At 42.7% G+C, this 21,694-nt stretch overlaps 1 protein-coding gene across 1 annotated transcript in view; it reads right to left on the reverse strand.

Moving 5' to 3' along the window:
* SLC5A5 (solute carrier family 5 member 5) overlaps positions 1 to 21,228 on the reverse strand; it is a 137,704-nt gene extending 116,476 nt beyond the window's left edge. The window contains exons 1-7 of the mRNA XM_077475548.1: positions 21,104 to 21,228; positions 18,981 to 19,348; positions 18,736 to 18,801; positions 18,601 to 18,652; positions 18,449 to 18,516; positions 5,441 to 5,595; positions 4,031 to 4,171 (exon numbers count right to left, since the gene is read on the reverse strand). Of these exons, the coding sequence (XP_077331674.1) occupies positions 4,031 to 4,171; positions 5,441 to 5,595; positions 18,449 to 18,516; positions 18,601 to 18,652; positions 18,736 to 18,801; positions 18,981 to 19,343 (845 nt within the window). The 5' untranslated portion in view covers positions 19,344 to 19,348; positions 21,104 to 21,228. The remainder of the gene's footprint in view (positions 1 to 4,030; positions 4,172 to 5,440; positions 5,596 to 18,448; positions 18,517 to 18,600; positions 18,653 to 18,735; positions 18,802 to 18,980; positions 19,349 to 21,103) is intronic.
* Between the last annotated feature and the right edge of the window lie 466 nt (positions 21,229 to 21,694).

Raw genomic sequence — 21,694 nt, forward strand, 5'->3', positions numbered from 1 at the left:
CCAGAAAAGTACAAATACCCCCCAAATGACCCCTTTTTGGAAAGAAGACATTCCAAGGTATTTAGTAAGAGGCATGATGAGTTTTTTGAAGTTGTCATTTTTTCCCACAATTCTTTGCAAAATCAAGATTTTTTTTACTTTTTTTCACAAAATTGTCATATTATCAGTTTATTTCTCACACAGCATATGCATACCACACATTACACCCCAAAACACATTCTGCTATTACTCCCGAGTCCGGCGATACCACATGTGTGAGACTTTTACACAGTGTGGCCACATACAGAGGCCCAACATGCATGGAGCGCCATCAGGCGTTCTGGAGCACCCAGGACAATTCTGACATTTCTCTCCTACATGAAAAAATCATCATTTATTTGCTAGAAAATTACATCGAATCCCAAAACATTATATATGTTTTTTTAGCAAACACCCTGGAGAATACAATGGTGGTCGTTGCAACTTTTTATCTCGCACGGTATTTGCGCAGCAATTTTTCGAATGCTTTTTTTTGGAAAAAAAACAGTTTTGTGCTTAAAAAAAAAAAAAAACACAGTAATGTTAGCCCAATTTTTGCATAATGTGAAAGATGAAGTTACGCCGAGTAAATCGATACCTAACATGTCACTCTTCAAAATTGCACACGCTCGTGGAATGGCGCCAAACGTCGCTACTTAAAAATCCCCATAGGCGATGATTTAATTTTTTTTTTTACTGGTTATATGTTTTGAGTTACAGAGGAGGTCTAGGGCTAGAATTATTGCTCTCGCTCTAACGTTCGCAGCGATATCTCACATGTGTGGTTTGAACACCATTTTCATATGTGGGCGGGACTTACGTATGCGTTCGCTTCTGCATGCGAGCACATGGGGACAGGGGCGCTTTAAAAAAAAAAAAAAATAATTTATTGTTCATTTTACTTTATTTATTTTAGTTTGACATTTTTTTCCCCAAAAATAATTTTTTTGATCACTTTTATTCCTATTACAAGGAATGTAAACATCCCTTGTAATAGGAATATGGCATGACAGGTCCTCTTTACAGTGAGATATGGGGTCAATAAGACCCCGCATCTCACCTCTAAGCTGGGAAGCCTGAAAAAAAAAAAGATTCTGGATTTGATCATATTGGCGAGTCGGTAGAAGCACCGGAGGGCGGCGGGAGGGGGGGTGGGGGTGTCTATGGTTGGGTATTGCAGGGTATCACCGACTATGGCTGGGTATGGCTGGGTATCTCAGAGTATGGCTGGGTATCTCAGAGTATGGCGTTGCAGAGTATTGCATTGCAGAGCATTGCAGGATATTGGAGGGTGTTGCAGAGCATTGCAGAGTGTTGCACGGCATTGGCGGGTGTTGCAGAGCATTGCAGAGTGTTGCAGGGTATTGGTGGGTGTTGCAGAGCATTGCAGAGTGCTGCAGGGTATTGGCGGGTGTTGCAGAGCGTTGCAGGGTATTGCAGAGTGTTGCAGAGTGTTGCAGAGTATTGCAGAGTGTTGCAGAGTATTGCAGGGTATTGCAGAGTATTGCAGGGTATTGCAGGGTATTGCAGAGTAATGCAGAGTATTACAGGGTATTACAGGGTATTGCAGGGTATTACAGGGTATTGCAGAGTATTGCAGAGTATTGCAGAGTATTGCAGTGTAATGCAGAGTATTGCAGAGTATTTCAGGGTATTGCAGGGTATTGCAGGGTATTGCAGATTAATGCAGAGTATTACAGGGTATTACAGGGTATTGCAGGGTATTACAGGGTATTGCAGAGTATTGCAGAGTATTGCAGTGTAATGCAGAGTATTGCAGAGTATTGCAGGGTATTGCAGGGTATTGCAGAGTATTTGCAGAGAATTGAGGGGTTAATTTTTGGTGAGCAGCGATGTGAGCACTGCAGATGCAGCCCACATCGCTGCTGACACCGATCTCTTCCCCCTCCGCTGTTCCGATCGGTACAGAGAGGGGGAGGGAGGAACCGGCGTCATAACATGACGCCGGTTTGTTTACAAGTGATCACTCCGTCATTTGACGGAGCGATCACGTGGTAAACGGCCGCTATGAGCGGCCGTTTACCGTGATCCGTGATGCAGGACCCGGCGGTCACGGATGCTCTCGAGTGCGCGCCCCAGGGGGCGCGCGAGAGCGGAATTCTGGGAGGACGTCATATGACGGCCTCCCAGAGTTAAGAAACCGCCCTGTAGCCGTCATTCGGCTATAGGGCGGTTATTAAGTGGTTAATCTACATGCAGGGCACCGGACGCATGGATTTCAATTAGTTTTTTTTTTTTTAAGCACATGATTAGAGCCGAGGCTCTCATTGGCTTCAAAAAAGTTGTGTGCCAAAGCGAAACAATATTCGCTATTGTCTTCCTGGTCAATCAGGAAGCGGGTCTTAAGACCCGATCATATTGGCTACCGAGAAGGTGGAGATGCAGGGTGAAGCCACTGAGGCAGAAGAGCTGTCCCCGACCTAGACGGGGTAAGTGCGGGACTGGTGGGCAGAAGAGCGAGCGACAGGGGGGTTGAATGTTCAACTGCAAAAAGCACCAGCTACCACTGCAAAGGAAGCAATACAAAGATGACAGTATACTTTTTCATACAAGTTCATAATACAGCAAGCATATCAGGAGGAATAAGAAATGTTGGGTTTGCATACTCTTTAAGGTGCAACTATAGCTGTTTAGAAAAAAAAATGAACAAGAAGTTTTTTTTTTATTACAGAAGAGATACTGCATGAGATTTACTAAAACTGGTCCACACAAAATCTGGTGCAGCTCAATCAGCTTTCATTACCGCTTACTGACTGGTTGCTAGAGGTTACCCCCCAGGGCCATCTTTAACGCAGGACAAAAGGGGCATCTGCCCTGGGCCCTGTCATTGCTGTGGGGCCCAAAGCAGCTGCCACTTAAGCCCTGCATTGCCCGCAGCTGAACCCCCCCCCCGCACAGAGCAGTGCTCCATGTTCCTCCTTCCCCCACTACCACCTGACAGACCTGTGTAGCACACAGCCAAGTGAAGTGTTCTGGCTGTGTGGCTGTGTGCTACGGGTCTGATAGGCAGAGACTGTGTTGCACTGCCATGTCATCAGGTGACATTATTACATTCAGCCACAACATTGTCAGCTGTAGCTCAGTTCAAACATATGCCTGCAGTGTAAAACCACATATTTTCACAGTATTCTCAAAAGAGGCAGGGGAGCCACCAGGTCTCAGAATGAACAAAGCTAGAAATTCATTCTATTATTGGGTGCTTCTTTTTGAAACGGAAACAAAAGCTATACCATAATGTTTTTTTACATTCCATCCAGCCTCACCTGCAGTAAACCCTGACCCAATTTCATACTCACAAACTAACCGTGAGTCATAACATAAATTTGCCTGCACTAACACTAGTAGCACACACGAGGGTGCTACAAATGAGCCAGTGTTTCTAATGGAAGCAATAGCTGCAAGGTAGGCACACACAGAACAAACTACATCCAGGCAATGAAAAGAGATTTCCTTCAGATGAACTGGAGCTAGACAGAGAGATGGAAGACCAATGTTCTTCCAATCAGGTTCTGAAACCATCCAGTCTAGCTGGGTCTGGGTATGGCCTTCAAATCTATTGCTGAGGGCTGCATAAGAGGCCAGCTCAAGCTATGTGTAGAGAAGTCTTGATTGATCTATATATAAGAAAAAATTATATAGTAAAAATGGTTAAACTTTTCTCGGTATAGAAAATATATCCTGCTAGGATAAACCTGAAGCAAGATGGGAGTGGGAGGGGTTATCCCTGGCTAGTAATTTTTTTTGTTTTTTGCCAGTGTCCAATTAATTTTGTAGGCAGCATTAGAACCCAAATGTCTCTGGAACAATAAAGTGAAAAAAAATCCCAGTCTGGTTTATGACTGTTTTATGAAGGATCACAAAATTAAGTAAGAAGTTTCAGTGTGTATGGATTGGCATACATGATAGTTTTATGCTTATGAAATTATAGACACAATAAGCAGGAAAAAATGAAATGACAAGAAATAGTTCAAGCAAGCAAATCTAAACTCACAGTTTTGCTTGACTTTCCGTTTTACAGGATATGTAGCGCTGAACTTGTGCTTGATGAACTCCATACATTGACAGCCACAGGAATGTGCTTCCACATACAAAGGTCCAGAAAGTGTAGCGCCTTCGAGGATCTGGGTCAAAGCTGAAATAGAGAGTTAACTTAGCATTATACTTAATTAGTTATGACTTAATTTTGACTTTTTTTGTGCCTTAATTTCTGGCAATTGTTCAAATATCTAGCAGAAGAAATAATCAAGGGGGTGTTTGCCCACGGGCTGGTACAACTACATTTTACCCATTTTACGCTATGACCCAGAATGACGGTTACCCCATTCAGGTCTCAATTGGAATGGAACCACAGCCTTTACTCTTGGATATCATATGACCAAATGACAATGCATTTAGACACACGCAGTCTTTGGCAATGGTTGACAGAAGGAACAGAAAGTGAGGCAGCAGCCAAAGAGACTTTGATGACACCTGCTATAGGAAAGCAGTAAGTCTTGGGTTGTCAAGAGACTATTTGTTAATGGTGTTCTCAAAGTGGATTAGCAGGCCTAATGTTTTTTTCTTCAATTTATGTCTGCTTTACTACAATAATTGTACTGATTATTTACCATCAACTTTAACAGAAATCTAATTACTTACCTCTGAGAAAATATTTTTTGCAGTGACATGCTTTTCTTCTTATGACGCGTACACATGCTCGGAATTTCCGACAACAAATGTTCGATGTGAGCTTATTGTCGGAAAATCCGTTCTCGTAAATTCTGAGTGTGTGTAGACAATTCCGGCGCACACAATTCCACGAATGCTCGGAATCAAGCAGAAGAGCCGCACTGGCTATTGAACTCAATTTTTCTCAACTTGTGTTGTACGTCACCGCGTTCTTGACGTTCGGAATTTCCGAAAACATTTGTGCGACTGTGTGTATGCAAGACAAGTTTGAGCCAACATCCGTCGGAAATAAATCCAGGATTTCGTTGTCGGAATGTCCGATCGTGTGTACGCGGCATTAGAGTTTAACAGGTTTTGGCACTGCACAACAAACAAGATTGGGAGTTGTGTTGTGATCATATGTTAAAGGAAGATGAATGATAAGAATTTTATGTTATGAGGGTGTTTTATTTATATCCAAGGTAAGTCTTAGTTGGCCCTAGCAGATGAAATCTAGAAGTGTGACTTTTAGTGCTGCTTTAAAAAATGCTTTTGAAGAATAGCACTGCGCCAACCAGTGCTTGTATCATAAAATAGTCAGACTTTTATGAACGTAGCAACATGTTATTAAGGAATCAATGTTGTATGTTCATTTTTGGTAAATTTTAATTCTGTATTTCATCTTTAGTTTTCTAAAGCAATCTAGCCTAGCAGTATTTTTTTATTTTAATTCATGCTTGCAGTGTATACTTACTCCCCAAAATTAATCCTGGAATAGTTTCTTGCAATATCCAATACTTCAGTAGCTCCACCCACTACCAAGGTACCGCGAATAGCTATTGCAAAGAATCCCGCAATCATAACCAGCACCTGAAACACATCTGTCCAGATCACAGCTTTCATACCACCCTAGAAGGAACATAACCAAAAAAAAATGGCAAAGGTGTAATGCACAAAAAAAACAATTTGCGGATGTTATCTAAAGTTCAACAAATATCTACTTAGCTGATCATGAACTTACTGTACAGCACAGGCACACGTTCAAGCTCAATAACCATTGTTACACTGCTCTTTAGCAGACCTCTTTCTAGAACACTTTATATGTGTGAGTCCACACTTGAATACTTCCCAGAGGTTATGCAAAGGACGCCTGTCCCTGATTGGTTTCTGCCTTCTTAAGCTAGACAGCATTGGCGGTATTCATTGTGCCCACACCCTTTCCATGCAGAGCTTGAATCCTTGTTACTGGATCCCTGTATCCGTGTAGTGCTTTTATAATCTTTTTTTTCTCTTCTCAGGGAAATTTTTTATCATGTTACCTTTTGTTGTCCTTTTCTGGAAGATCGATAAACTTTTTTCCTACATTGGGAAAATATAGTTCAGGAATCCATACATCATCTATTGTGAAAAGAAGACTCCCTTTTTTACTGTACATCAGGGGGTCTCCAAACTTTCTAAACATTGGGCCAGTTTATTGTCCTTCAGACTAGGAGGGCCGGACTGTGGCCAGGGTGAGTGGAAGTTTTCCTGGAATCAGTGGGGGTAAACATCGCCACATTTTCTATTAGGGCGAGTAATTATGCCCCATCGTTGGTATCATAGGGAGGAATAGTGCTCCATTATTGGTGTCAGTGGGAGAAATTGTCCCTCATTGTTGGTGCCAGATGGCATAATAGTGTCTTGGATCAGTGGAAGGAATAGTGTTGGTTAAATGCAAGTAAAGGGCCACATCCAGTCTCAGGGCTGCAGTTTGGAGACCACTGCTCTACATCATACTGATTTCACATATATAATCAGACACAATGAAGTGGGACTATTACAGCTCTGAATATGTATTGGTGTGAAAATGATAAAAATTGGACCATTCTACGTATCACTAGATTTATTAAAGTGGAGTTCCACCCAAAAATGGAACTTCTGCTTTAAGCACTCCTCGCCCCCTTACATGCCGCATTTGGCATGTAAATTTTTTTGGGGGGGGGGGGGGCGGGGGGCTTCATTAGGAGGGGGACTTCCTGTCCCACTTCCTCTTTCCACCCAGGGACTGCCAAGGTGACTCCTCCTTTCGCCTTAGGCGGCCCCTCCCTCTAGGCGATCCCCTGGGACACGTGACAGGTCCCAGAAGATCACCTGTCCACTCCGGGAGCGCAGTGCGTCTTGCGCATGCGCCGTGTGTGCCCGGCCATAAAGCCGAAAGCTGTCATGGCCGGGTGCCCAGAGTGGCAATGGAGGCAATAGCAAAGAGGAGGGGGAGAGGAGCGACGCTCTGTTCAGCCGCATCGCTGGACCGTGGAACAGGTAAGTGTCTGTTTATTAAAAGTCAGCAACAACACTTTTTGTAGCTGCTGACTTTTAATAAACAAAAAGCCTAGAACTCTGCTTTAAGCTGCTGAATACTGTGATATCCCCCTGGATATCATATTGAATAAATAAATATATAAAGTGCAGCACTATATGAAGTACTATTATACACCTCCCACTATAATCATAAATCCACAATATGTAGTGTGCCTTGAACACAACTAATCAGATGTGTCTATTCTACTCAAAAATATCTACTTTAAAAATCTTTGCCCAAATAATGATGTTACAATAATTCTCCCTCACACTCATGCTTCTTCTCTCCTAGTGCCAAACTCACTATCTGGACGAATATGACCCCTTAAACTAATAAGCGGGTCCTTTTGTGCCCAACAGCAATCGTCTCAGAGCTCCTCCAATGGTTTCAATTCCAGACTTGGATACACCAAATCTGTTTCGCCCTCAATTGGGATCAGAATACCACTTATCCTTCTCAACAAACAGTGACCATAACATTAAGAGGAAATAGGGAAGATGACAGAAGATAGTGTAATATCGTTATTTTTATTTATACATCATAAAAATAGGTAATGCACTTAGATCAATTTAAGATTCAAACACAATAGAGTTGATTTACTAAAACTGGACAGTGCAAAATCTGGTGTAGCTGTGTTTGGTAACCAATCAGCTTCTAACTTCAGCTTGTTCAATTAAGCTTTGGCAAAAATGAAAAACCCTAGAAACTGATTGGTTTCTATGCAGAGCTGCACCAAATATTGCACACTTCAGTATTAGTAAATCAACCACTATGCATATGTGGAAGTGTTCTAGCAGTCAGTGGAATAACGGAAGTGACCTAATAGGCCCCTGGTGTATGGAATGCAGGAAGCGTTCCATTGACTGCTAGAACACTTCCTCATATACATAGTGGGGGGGTTTACTGAAACGAGAGACCTCAGAATCTGGTGCAGCTGTAACCAGTAGCCAATCAGCTTTTTACTTTGGCTTGTTCAATTGACAATAAAACCTGGAAGCTAATTGGTTTCTATACAGAGCTGCACCAGATTTTGCACTCGCCAGTTTTAATAAATCTCTCCCAGTGCATCAATCTTACATTGATGTAAGTGCATTGTGCATTACCTACCTACAATACTTACTACAATATTCCTCCTAACATGTATCTCTCCCAAACTTTGGACTGTTCGTTTCCAAAGCCTCTTTTGCCTTCCCAACTGTCAGAGAGCAACACCATAGACCTTTTTGTCACAGAAGACACATTTCTAAAAGCTTTTTCTTTCATTAACCACTTCCAGACCGGACCATTTTGCTGGCTTAAGACCAGACCACTTTTTGCGATTCGGCACTGCGTCGTTTTAACTGACAATTGCGCGGTCGTGTGACGTGGCTCCCAAACAAAATTGAGTCCTTTTTTTCCCCCCACAAATAGAGCTTTCTTTTGGCGGTATTTGATCCCCCCCTGTGTTTTTTATTTTTTGCGCTATAAACAAAAATAGAGCGCACTATTTTTTACTTTTTGTTATAATAAATATCCCCCAAAAATATATAAAAAAACTTTTTTTTCCCTCAGTTTAGGCTGATACATGTTCTTCTACATTTTTGGTAAAAAACATCGCAATAAGCGATTATTGATTGGTTTGCGCAAAAGTTATAGCATTTACAAAATAGGGGATAGTTTTATGGCATTTTTATTAATATTTTTTTTTTACTAGTAATGGCGGTGATCAGCGATTTTTATTGTGACTGCGACATTATGGCGGACACATCGGACATTTTTGACACATTTTTGGGACCATTGTCATTTATACAGCGATCACTGCTATATAAATGCAGTAATTCCTGTGTAAATGACACTGGCAGTGAAGGGGTTAACCAGTGAGTGGCAGTGTAGCGGTTAAGTGTTCCTAGGGGCGTGTTACTAACTGTGGGGGGCTGGACTTTGTTTTAGTGAATACTGATCTCTGCTCCAATCACATGGAGCAGAGATCAGCGTCACTTGTTGCTAGGCAGAACGGGGAGATGCTGTTTACAATGGCATCTCCTCATTCAGCCGCCCCTTGAGACGATGGGGGGTATTCCTTTGGCGATCGAGTCCGCGGGACCCGCAACCGGACTCACGGGGGTCCCGACCGGCATGCAAGCGCGCCACCGGCGGCATACGAGCGCGCCACCGGCGGCGCGCTCGCGATGGCAGGGCGGCATTTAGAACTGGACGTACCTGTACGCCAATATGCCTGCCTGTGCCATTCTGCCGATGTAGATAGGCGTGCGCCGGTCAGGAAGTGGTTAAACTACATAAAGCCGGGGGGAGGAGCTAGCTTCTGGCATGTGAGCAGCACCGAGTCAGAGCTCCGTGCAGGACAACACATCCTTCGGTCATCCTGGGTGTCACTGACACTGATCTTGCTCCACACAGCCTCCGTTACGCTACCGTGACCCGGCGGAACACAGCGGCATGGTGAAATACGGGCGCACACCTCTGGAGCGCCTCTCTCAGTTTGCATGGGGCTCTCAAGATGGCGGCGGCCATGAGGCAGACGGACAAGGCCCGAGTAACACGCAGCAGAGCGGCACTGGGAAATCCTCCTCACATCCTGACAAGTTGAGCCCGCTACCCCCTAGAGCTGAGGGAACACGCAAGGGCCCCTCCAAAGACAGGCTACCGAGGGAAGAACTAGACGGGATGTCCCATACAGAGGGGGAGGATGAGCCCTCCCTGAAGCAGATTATGGAAGCTATATGCACATGTCAGGCCGCTCTAACTGAACATATAGTTGGAATAAGAGCTGAAATGTCTTTCCTAAAGAATGATGTGCAGAACATTAGAGAAAGGGCCACCGAAGCTGAAAGACGAATTAGTGACCTAGAAGATGTAGTGCGCCCACTGGAAAATAAAGTGCAGGATGTTCAATATGAAGTGAATGCTCATACTGATAAGCTGGGGGACATGGAAGACCATCAGAGGAGGAATAATACCGCCTTGTAGGTTTCCCTGAAAAGGCTGAGGGCAAACAACCTGAAGACTTTCTTGAATTATGGCTTAAGGATAATATGGCGGAAACCACCTTTTCGCGCCTGTTTGCCATCGAAACCCCCCCCCCCGGTGCCCACCCATGCCCGATGATAGCCCGTATCCTGCACTTTAGAGACCGTGAAAGCATCCTGCGTGCTGCACGCACAATAGGGAACCTGCAATATAACGGAATCAGAATCTCTATGTATCCTGACTTCTCTGTGGCTACACAGAAGCAAAGAGCTAGCTTTGTGCATGTTAAGAAGAGGCTTAGAGATCTACAAGTGGCTTATAGCATGCTCTACCCGGCAAAGCTGAGAGTGGTAGACGAGGGTAAAGTGTCCTTCTTTAACTCCCCTACTGAAGCATCACAATGGCTGGATGTTAGGGGACGCCCGCATCCTGACGCTGGCAGCTGATTGCATAGTCTACATTCTTTGACCTGCAACACCGTGACACCTTTCCCTGAAATTAGCCAGGAGGCTGAAGATTACTTCCTTTGTACTGTTGTGACACTGCAATTACAAAGTACCTAGTCCTGCGCGGTTCTATCTGATATCCAGACGAACCGCCTCTACCGTTCCTCCAAAATAAGTTGGGGAAAATTTTTTTCTCCCCCCTATACTTTTCCCTGCATTTTGACTGTTTTTTTTCTCTTGTCTGACCTTTTATACCCAAAATTTTTTTTCTTTTTAATCTTTTGTTGTTTGTCTGAGGGAGTGAAGGTCACCTTTCTGACTGCATCCTGAACTATACTACCCTAGAATTTGATCCCTTTCTGGGGTTCTCCTGGTAGGAGACCGTAGGCGAAGAAGAAGGCGGAACTTTTCCCTGAACAGGAGGGGAACATTCTTCTTGTTGCCTCTTTCCCTTTTTATCTCTCCCTATCTCGGGAGCCCCCTCCCCTCCCATTTTCCCTTCTTTTTGCTTCTCCCCCCCCCCTGTTATTTTTTACTTTTTATTTTTATTTTTCTCTTTTATTTTTTATTTTTTGATGCTCGGTGCTCTTTTTAGTTTAATACGACCTATGGCCCCCTGAGGTCGATAAAGCTATGGTTATAGGGTATAGGTGCACGACATGTTTGGGTTTTGTGCAGGGTGGGATGGGTTGGGTAGTTTTGCTGTGCTGGTTGGTGCTGTGTGCTGTTGTCTCTCTCTGTTTGTACCCCCTCAGGTTGGAAAAGATGGCCAAGACCTGGATAGGTAATGCTCTCCCAATGCATATGTTATATTATAACTGTCTTGTACATGGTACGTGAAATAAGTATATTATCATGGAATGTTCATGGTATGAACTCAAAGGTAAAACGCTCCCTTGTCTTTGACTTTATACGACGATATAAACCTCATATAATCCTGCTTCAGGAAACACATCTCCAGGGCTCTAAGGGTATGGCTCTGAAAAAAGCCAACATTATGAGAGTCATACATGCTGAATACTCTACGTACTCCCGAGGGGTGGCTATTTTAGTCACAAAAAAAGCAGCAGCTCATATTCTGCAGGTTAAATCAGACCCTAGTGGCAGATATGCTATCTTGGTTTGTCAAATGTTTAATGTGTGCTTGACTCTGGTGTGTGTGTATGTTCCGCCGCCATTCTCCTTCCAAATATTGGACAGTATTCTACATGAAGCTGTAAGGATAGCGCAAGGCCCACTGCTGTTGATGGGAGATTTTAATGTGGTGTCGGATGGGGTTCTGGACAGGCACGGGTGTGCATCTGGCTCGCGTAATACTCTGGCATCATGGCTGGACAGCTATGCTCTCACAGACGTGTGGCGTTACAAAAACCCGGGGGTCAGAGCATACTTGTGCCACTCGGAGACCCATAAGACGTTGACTAGAATTGATATGCTCCTATCCTCAATGGATGGTCTCCCCATTATCTCCAGGGTTAGGTACCTTCCCAGGGCACTGTCGGACCACTCGCCTTTGGAGGTCACGTTGGACCTAAATATCCCTACTGGGAGACGACAGTGGCGACTGCAAACACAGTGGCTGCAGGAGGAATATGTGACGCTGAAATGCAAGCAGGCTATGGGTCACTATTGGAGGGAGAATGGTGCTGTGTCCCACGATACACACACAATGGGAGGCCTTTAAAACTACCATGAGAGGAATTTTTGCTAAAGAGACGAAAGACTTTGCGAAGGCCCTGGACTGTGAGGGGAAACAACTAGAATGTGACATTACTCTTGCGGAACGAGCATACATACAGGACCCATCCCCTGACGCTTATAAAGCATGGCAGGACCTGACGAGATGGTTTAGATTGCTTCTGACGGACCAGACCACAAAGAAACAGCTCAGGCAAACCCGCTCCATTTTTGAATTTGGGAACAAGGGTGGTCGCTTGCTAGCCTTTTTGGCGAGACCTCTTTATGCCCCTACTTCTGTATTGAGTATCAGACGCCCAGCGGGCGACTTAGTGACTGATATGCAGGATATTCTGAACACCTTTTTACATTTTTACTGTGACCTTTATCAATCCCAATCCAACTGTACGGACCGAGACCTCTCCTCGTATTTAGAGGATATTGATCTTCCACTACTGCCCCTAGAGGACAGCACTATTTTAGAGCAGTCTATCACCTCTGAAGAAATAGCTGGTGCCATTTCCTCCTTCAGACCGGGCAAATCACCTGGACTGGATGGTTTTCCGGCGGAATGGTACCAGCTCCACACGGAGAGTTTAGTCCCTCGCCTTTTAAAAGTGTTTGTGGCTGCAGAAAAAGAGGGCATCTTGCCGGAATCCATGCGCAAAGCTTTGATTGTCCTGATTCCAAAGCCCGGCAAGGACCCACAAGAATGTGAATCGCATAGACCGATCTCTTTGATCAATACTGACGCCAAAATACTGGCCAAAATTTTGGCCAGTACATTGCAGTCGGTGATTCTCAAACTGATCAACTCCGATCAAATGGGTTTTATCCCAGGCCGCTGCACACAAATGAACCTCAGGAGACTCTATGTGAATATGCAAATTTCCCATGCTAATATCGGTAGCCGAGTGATAGCCTCTTTAGATACAAAAAAGGCTTTTGGTTCGGTCGAGTGGAAATACATGTTCTCTCTGCTGGATAAAACGGGTTTTGGACCGAGGTTTGTGAATTGGGTTAGATTACTATATAATGACCCCCGGGCTTGTATCAGAGTGAACGGACATATTTCGGACTCTTTTCAGATTGGGAGGGGGACACGACAGGGCTGTCCTTTATTCCCTCTCCTTTTTGCTCTGGCTATAGAGCCACTGGCTGCCAAACTTAGGACTCGGGGTGACATTAAGGGACTTTTGGTCGGGGAGTTGGAGGAACGTGTTTCGTTATATGCAGACGATATGCTGCTTTATCTTGGGGACCCTCACCAATCGCTAGTCAATGCATTTCGGGTGATCGAGGAATTCAGAGACTTTTCGGGGTTTCGGATCAACTGGGCCAAATCAACGCTATTTCCCCTAGACCCACAACCAGGTTTAGTGCCCCCTCATCGCTGTCCCCTGACAGTCACAACCCAATTTAAATACCTAGGGATACAAGTGCAATTGCCTGTCGAATCATTCACGGAGGTGAATCTATGGCCGGTAATTCGAGACTTTAGAGACAAAATACAAAAATGGAAGGAACTCCCGCTCACTTTATTAGGAAGAGCTAACCTGTTTAAAATGATTTATCTCACAGCACAGTGGTGTAGTGGTTAGCACTCTCACCTAGCAGTAAGAAGGGTCGCTGGTTCGAATCCCAACCACAACACTACCTGCTTGGAGTTTGCATGTTCTCCCTGTGCCTGTGTGGGTTTCCTCCAGGTACCCTGGTTTCCTCCCACAATCCAAAGACATGCAGGTAGGTTAATTGGCCTCTGTCCAAAATTGGCCCTAGTATATGAATGGGGACCTTGGATTGTGGGGACTGATGTGAGTGTGCAATGTATAGGGATAGGGACAATTGTAGACACTCACTCAGGTTGAACTGGATGGACTGATGTCTTTATTCAACCTTACTAACTATGAAACTATGAAACTATCTCCCGAAATTTCTATATATACTCTCCAACGCCCCGTGATTTATCCCTCAAAAGACTTTCGGTTATATTGACTCCTTGCTGACCTCCTTTTTGTGGGGGGGCAAGGCAGCGCGAGTATCGCTGAACATTCTGCAACTACCGGTGGGGAGAGGGGTCTGGCAATCCCTAATCTTCGCATGTACTACTTGGCGTTGCAATTAGTTCAGGCTCATTGGCGAATGTTTCCGCAGCTGGAGACAGCTGCAGCCTCCTCCTATGAGACGCTCTTGAATTTTTTCTTTCGAGGTGAAGTACCGACGGAAAGTGGCATGACTGTACTCAAATCGGCTAAACAGGTGCTGGAGACATGTACGAGACATATACAGGACGCACCCTCCTATTTATCACCAAATGCCCCCCCTGTGGTTTAACCCCTGCTTAAAAGACTTTTTCCTCCTGGACGATGGGCATAGGTTGGCGAGGTATGGCCTTGTCTATTTACATCAGCTGTTTGACAATGGGGACCTTAAAACCTTTGCACAATTAAAAAGAGAATTGAATATTCCCGATTCATGGGCATTCCAGTACGCCAGACTGAAACATGCGGCTCATGCTCAATTTGGGACTGGGCCAATACTTTTGAAAAACATAAGAATGGAATAATTACTTGCAGAACCAGAGCACACAAAACGTGTCTCTACCTACTATGCGGTCCTTATGGCCAAAAAGCAGCCCAGTGAGGAAAAAATGAGGATCAGATGACGGAGGTGATTCCAGAGATGACTGGGGCCCAGTGGGAGGAAGTTCTAGCCTCCTATGGGCCCACAGTCATTTCAGCTCGGGACAAACTTATACAGTTACGATACCTTCACCAAATGTATTACACCCCACAAAGACTATTTAGGATGGGCAGAAGAGATGACCCTACTTGTCACAAGTGCCAGGTGGCAGATGGCACCTTTATTCACATGGTGTGGGAGTGTGGTAAGATACGACCGTTGTGGTCACAGGTGTCCCAGTTTATTGCAGACACTTTTGATCTCCCGAATATATGTTGCCCACTCCTGGGACTCCTGGGGGTAATAGAGGATGAGGTGATGAATAACAATACGAGACAATTCCTACGATTGATGTATTACTATGTCAGAAAACTTATAGTTTTGAACTGGATTAAGAGTGAGGTTCTTACCCTATCTGCGTGGAAAGGTCTGGTTAATGCAAATGTTACCCTGTACAAGATGACTTATGAAGCAAGAGGTAGTAAGAAAAAATTTAACAAAATATGGGGTAGATGGATAAATTCTAAGGACACTACACCATGTGATACCTAAAGGACATGACTATTTACCATTGTCGAATAAGTGTTCCATGAGAGCTGTTATTGGTGAGGGCATATCTGGGAGGGGGGTGAGATGACGGCACACAGCACAGATAAATGTGGGGGAATTAACCTCCATGGTTTTGGTTTATAAATTGTTTATAGGTTTGTTCTTTGTTTGCCATAACCTATACTGATGATGAACGCTATGACCCGTAATAAATAGGGGTAAATGGTTAATTATACAAAAAAAAAAGCCATATGTGCTACCATATCTTTATCTGCGGACCGTGCAACCTTGTAAACAGTCCATGCTTCTGCTACCTTGTTGTCTATGGTTGAGATTGTATCCTGTAAATGATGCTTTCTTTTTTATGTATGTACACTTGGCAAATAAAACTGTTTTAAAAAAAAAAAAATACATAAAGGCACAGGCCCTGATAGACTCTCAATTCACTATTACGAAACATTTTGTTCACTCCTCAGTTGGGAATTTAACATCATACATCAGTATTCTGGGGTCAGGAGAGATCCTTCAAGGCATGCTATATGCTCACATTTCTGTCATACCCAAGTCGGGAAAAGACTTGACCCTGTGCTCTAATTATTAACAGATCTATTTAGCCAATAAGGATTAAATAAAAATACTAAAACCTTATGCCCTCGCCTCCTACAGCACTTATTCACTCTAACAGATCTCAACCAAATTGGCTCTGTCCCCACTAGGGAAGCCAAAAATAATACCACTCCTCTTTTATATATCATCCGTGGAGCTTCATTGTGCAAGATCCTGATCCTATTAATATCTACCGATGCATACAGTATTGGTCTTGGTTCAAAATTGGGATTAAGGACATTTCATTTCAAACTGTAGCTGTTTGCATAAGGCTCTTTCTGACTATTTTATGTTGCAAAATGGTACCTGACAAGGCTGTTCCCTAGGTCTTTTAGTATGGATCTTTATCTTAGAACTCACTGCGTCAAATCTTGTGCAACCCAAACATTCATGGCCACACTTCCAGTCAGTGATTGATTGTTTATTACAAACCCTGGAATTTCCTTGCTAATTCTAATGAAGAAAATTATGGATTATAATTCTAATGAAGGAAATCAGGCATTAAAATTTCTCCCCATGTAAAAACAACAGGCATGGCTATTATGTACTTGGTGATTCAGATCAGCCCTTTCTCAGTCAGATGTTTAAGGCCAACTTTTTGCCTTCTTTATATGCACAGACCTCCAACGCTGAAGCAAAACCTATTTTTCCTGGTTTGGCAGCAACAGCATCCTAATGATTAGTATCCTCAATAGATACATAGAGAATTCCTCAAATTCCTCTGAATATCTAAAACCCACTGCCTTAAGACCTTACTGACGTTCTCCAAATTGAGTGGAGGCATAGGCTTCATACTTATTCAACTTATATGCAAAGTACATCATGCAAAATGCCAGGATCAACGAAACACAAGCCAGAATTAAGATCGGAGGGAGAAATATCAACAACATGAGATATGCAGACGAAACAACACTAATGGCAAAAAGTGAAGAAGAACTAAAGAGTCTTTTAATGAAGGTAAAAGAGGAGAATGCAAAAGCTGGCCTGAAATTAAACATTAAGAAAACTAATATTATGGCAACCAGTCCCATCACTCCTTGGCAAATAAACGGAGAAGAAATGGAAACAGTGACAGACTTTATCTTTCTAGGCTCCAAGATCAAGGCAGACGTTGACTGTAGCCATGAAATTAACAGACGCTTGCTTCTTGGGATGAAAACAATGGCAAACCTAGACAACATTATAAAAAGCAGAGCCTTCACCCTATCTTCAAAGTGCCATATAGTCAAAGTTTTGGTCTTCTCAGTAGTAACATATGGCTGTGAAAGTTGGACCATAAGGAAGGCTGAACACCAAAGAATTGAGGCTTTTGAACTATGGTGTTGGAGAAGACTCTTGAAAGTCCCTTGGATGGCAAGAAGATCAAACCTGTCAATCCTGAACAAAATCAAACCTGAATATTGACTGGAAGGACAGATCCTTAAGCTGAAACTCAAAATACTTTGGCCACCTAATGTGAAGAGAGGACTCATTGGAAAAGACCCTGATGCTGGTAAACATGGAAGGAAAAAGGAGAAGAGCACAATAGAAAACAAGATGGATAGATAGCATCAACAAAACAATGAACATGAAAATCAGCATGCTCCGGGTGGCAGTGGTGGACAGAAAAGCCTGATGCGCTATGGTCCACGAGGTCACGAAAAGTCGGACATGACTAAACGACTGAACAACAACATAGGCTTCCTGGATCTATGTCTTTACTACACACCTGCCCACATTGCAGACTAAATTGGTGCAATGATGCACCCATGAAAATAAATGTTCATCCATCTATACTATTGCCGGTGTTGACATGGGCACCTCCTTAAACTACCTTATCCACTGTATCCCACCCTCTCCACCAGACCTCCCCAAACAATTTTTGCTCAAAATAGAATGTAAGTCCAACAAAATCACAGAAAATGCAGACTGACTGAGGATCCATCAAAAGGGTTTGATAACACCAGGAATGGCACACTTCTTTTATAACTATAATCTTTGTAATTTTGTTTTATTTATTCTGTAATATTCATTGTATCATTTGATATCACAGTTATTATTTCAAAAATGAAAAAGAACTTTGGCTTTTTTGGAATTTCTTAACCAGGAAAGCAACCCAAAACGCAGATAAGTGTTTTCCCTGAGCATTGCTTCTTATTTGTTGATACTGGTTTCTACCCTTTAACATTTTTTAGAGAAACACAGACTACTTTTTTTTTCTATTACTGTTCTTCACAATTTAGACTGAATGAAACGGCCACAAAGGTTTCAAAATTGGGTTAAAACCAATTACAGACCAATTTAATATGTATGTTATTGAGTAAAATTATTAATTTCTCATTCATAAAATGTTAGAAAATAAGGATTACGAAATTACAGTTTACAATTACATAATAATACCTGCTTCCAAGCAATTAGCACTTCCGTCTAAATTGAAAGAAATATCACTGCCCTCAAAAAGATATGTCTCTGTGCCAGCTTAAGGTGAAGAGTCTGAGGTCAAATTGTTTTAACTTACCAGTGATGTATACAAGGTACATATCGCTCCAGTTGAAATCAGAGATGTCCAAATATTCAGCCCGGTTACTAACAGAAAACAGAATGTAAATGTTAAAACTATATGCAGCCCTAGCTGTCAGTATTAAGTTGAAGTACTAGCAAAACAACAACCTTGGTTAAGAATTAGTGCAGGAGCATAGATCACAATTCCAGTATATAACATCTGTGGAGTGAAAGGTAAAACATCATTAGGACTTCATATTTACTTGGCCAAGGTAATAGATCAAATGATAAGTGAGTACTTACAGTGCCCACAAGGAACTGGATAGTGCCACAGAGCTGAACACTTCTTGAAAACCTCATGGCCAAATACTGTGTATAGAAATGAGCCAATGATTATGCGGTATCATGTAGGAAAAGATAACAGATTAATATATTAAAAATAATGAATAACAGAGCAAAAACAATTGTACAACTAAAGGTTAGAAACAATAAATATGAAATATTTTATAACAAGACATAAAGAGGCACTGAAACTGCAAACTCCGTACTTGGTAGGTGCTGGTGATCCCAAGTCTGTAGAACACTGGCATAAAAAGGTAGGCTGTAATTAAGCTGTTTAAAATCTGCCCAAGGCACATCAGCAGGAACTTGGCACCATATCTATAGGCTTCAGCTGGAACTCCAAGCACTTGCACTGCAGACATAAAGCTAGCAGCAAGCGATAAACCGACTGGGACAGCTGACATACTTCTGCCTCCAGTAAAAAAGTCGTCAGAGGTTTTTTGCCCTCCACGGGACAGAGCATAGAACAGTCCAATGCTTGTAGATCCAAACAGCATTGCTGCAAAGACACCATAATCCCAGAGAGAGAATGTCAGCTTGCTGTGTTCATACAGTACATGACTTTCCATTAGACCTAAGCATAATAAACAGAAAAGATAGTGCAAAGTAAAAATATGAATGTGCCCATCCAGGAGCAATACGGTCTAATAGAAGACTAACATGAAAACACTGTTTCTGCTTTAGGAAATTGTATAAAGCCTGAGGATGGGACCTAAGTGGTCCTGAAAGCTTGCAGTATTAAACCCAAAACCCAAAATGTAATATATTGCAGCTTACCAATCATTAAATATAGTGGCTGCATTACTTTTTCTTTTCAGGATTTTTCCCCCTCTGGTTTCCTTTGGTGATCTGGCCATTAACACACCTCCTCTATTATACAGATACCACTCTAGATCAGTGTTTCTCAACTCCGGTCCTCAAGGCGCCTCAACAGGTCATGGTTTCAGGCTTCACATTGTTTTGCACAGGTGATTGGATCAGTTTCACTGCCTTAGTAATTACCACAGCTGATTAATTCAAAGGAAATCCTGAAAACATGACCTGTTGGGGCGCCTTGAGGGCTGGAGTTGAGAAACACTGGTCTAGATGAATAAGCACAGGGGGCAGATTTGGACAGCAGCATTCTCAGTCTGGGGGGGAGGGGAGTGTTAAACGTACTAGCAGATTTAAATAAAGTAACAAAGTGAAGCAGAACCCCAGCTAATACTTTATAATCAGTTTCAGCAAAAGTTTTTTCCCCGTGGGATAAAGGTTTTCTATAAATAACTAAAAGCTGATCATTTTGAAGTGACACTAAAGGTATTTTTTTTAAAATAACAAACATGTCATACTTTCCTCCACTGTGCAGCTCGTTTTGCACACAGTGGCCCCGTTCGTGATCTTCTGGGGTCCCTCGGCGGCTGTCTTGGCTCCTCCCCGCATCAGATAACCCCCTAGGAGAAGCGATCTCCCGGGGGGTTATCTTGCAGGCGCGCTCTGGAGTCCAGCATTCGGTGTCCGTAGATGCCGAATGCAGGACTCGGTCCACCCCCCGGCGGCTTCGTCACTGGATTTGATTGCAGCAGTGGGAGCCAATGGCTGCGCTGCTATCAATCTATCCAATCAGCAGCCGAGAACACCCTAGCAGAGAGAAAGCTCGACCCCATGGGACAAGTTTGAGGGTTCAGATAAGTAAAACGGTGGGGGGCGGTCACTGACAGGTGTTTTTCACCTTAATGCATAGGATGCATTAAGGTGAAAAAACACAAACCTTTACAACCCCTTTAAGCCAGTGGCAAATGGTCTGTTTCATCCCTGTAACCGCAAGAGTTACTGGCTGGATCACCAGATATACATAGAAGAAATAAAGCCTGAAAATGGAAACGATTGCAGCCATCACATCTAAGATTTGGTAAGCTGCAATAAATGAATGTTTGCGTTTGGAGTTTATATTGCTTGTTAAACAATAAAAGGTATCACTTAAACTACAGACATTCTGCATTGATGGGTGGCTAACATAGTACAAGAGTCTACTAGTACAACTGCTTAAAAAAAAAAAAACATTGTTTAAAGAAACACATTTTTAATTTTTAAAATGGATATTAGACTTCAACCACTATTATAAATGACTTGATAACATAATTACATGTTTTTATGTGATATCAATTATTATTATTATTATACAGGATTTATATAGCGCTAGTTTACACAACGCTTTACAATATATATAAAAAAAAGTATTGTTTTCTTTATTCTTTGCTATTTAAAAAAAAAAAAAAAAAAGAATTAAGTATGTGTAATGCTATTTAACAGGAGATACAAGTACATTTAAAGAGCTTCTAGGACTTACCTGAGGTAGATTTTGGAAAGCTCCAGGAGACCTTTAGTTTGCTACTGAAAATTGACAGCACAGAAGGGAGGGAGAAGGTGTTTTAAAGGATGAAAAAACATGGAGAGCAAAGGGAGGAGTCTGGACATCTTACCGCACTCCTGGGCTGCACAGCTATCTGAGCAGGTTAAACAACCATTTATTATAACAAATCTGCCAAGTATTCTTAGAAACCACGTTGTGTTCACCTATGTGTTTCACAATCGACCATATACTTTCCAACGTGTCACAAAGCTTACAATTACCTAAATGGTTTATTTATTTTTGTTACTGCTTTATGAAGTAACAGGTAGTATTAATCATCACATTATATTAAAAAGTTTTAACTGAGGATGAAGAATACTGTTCATTTCAGAATAAGACATATACCTCCAAAGAAGAACATAAATACTTACCTTTCCCACAGTTCCTGTTACCAAGCACTGCTCCATTAAAAAGAAATCACCCCCACTGAAGAGTGTGCAGAATTCCAACACTTCCAGGAATGTTGATCCCTTGTTGCACTCTGTAGTTCCTCCCATGGACCTCTACCACATTACAGGACACAATAAT

Source organism: Lithobates pipiens, unplaced genomic scaffold (assembly GCF_037356315.1).
Source record: "Lithobates pipiens isolate NorthernLeopardFrog02 unplaced genomic scaffold, aLitPip1_a1.2 Scaffold_13, whole genome shotgun sequence".
Taxonomy (NCBI): domain Eukaryota; kingdom Metazoa; phylum Chordata; class Amphibia; order Anura; family Ranidae; genus Lithobates; species Lithobates pipiens.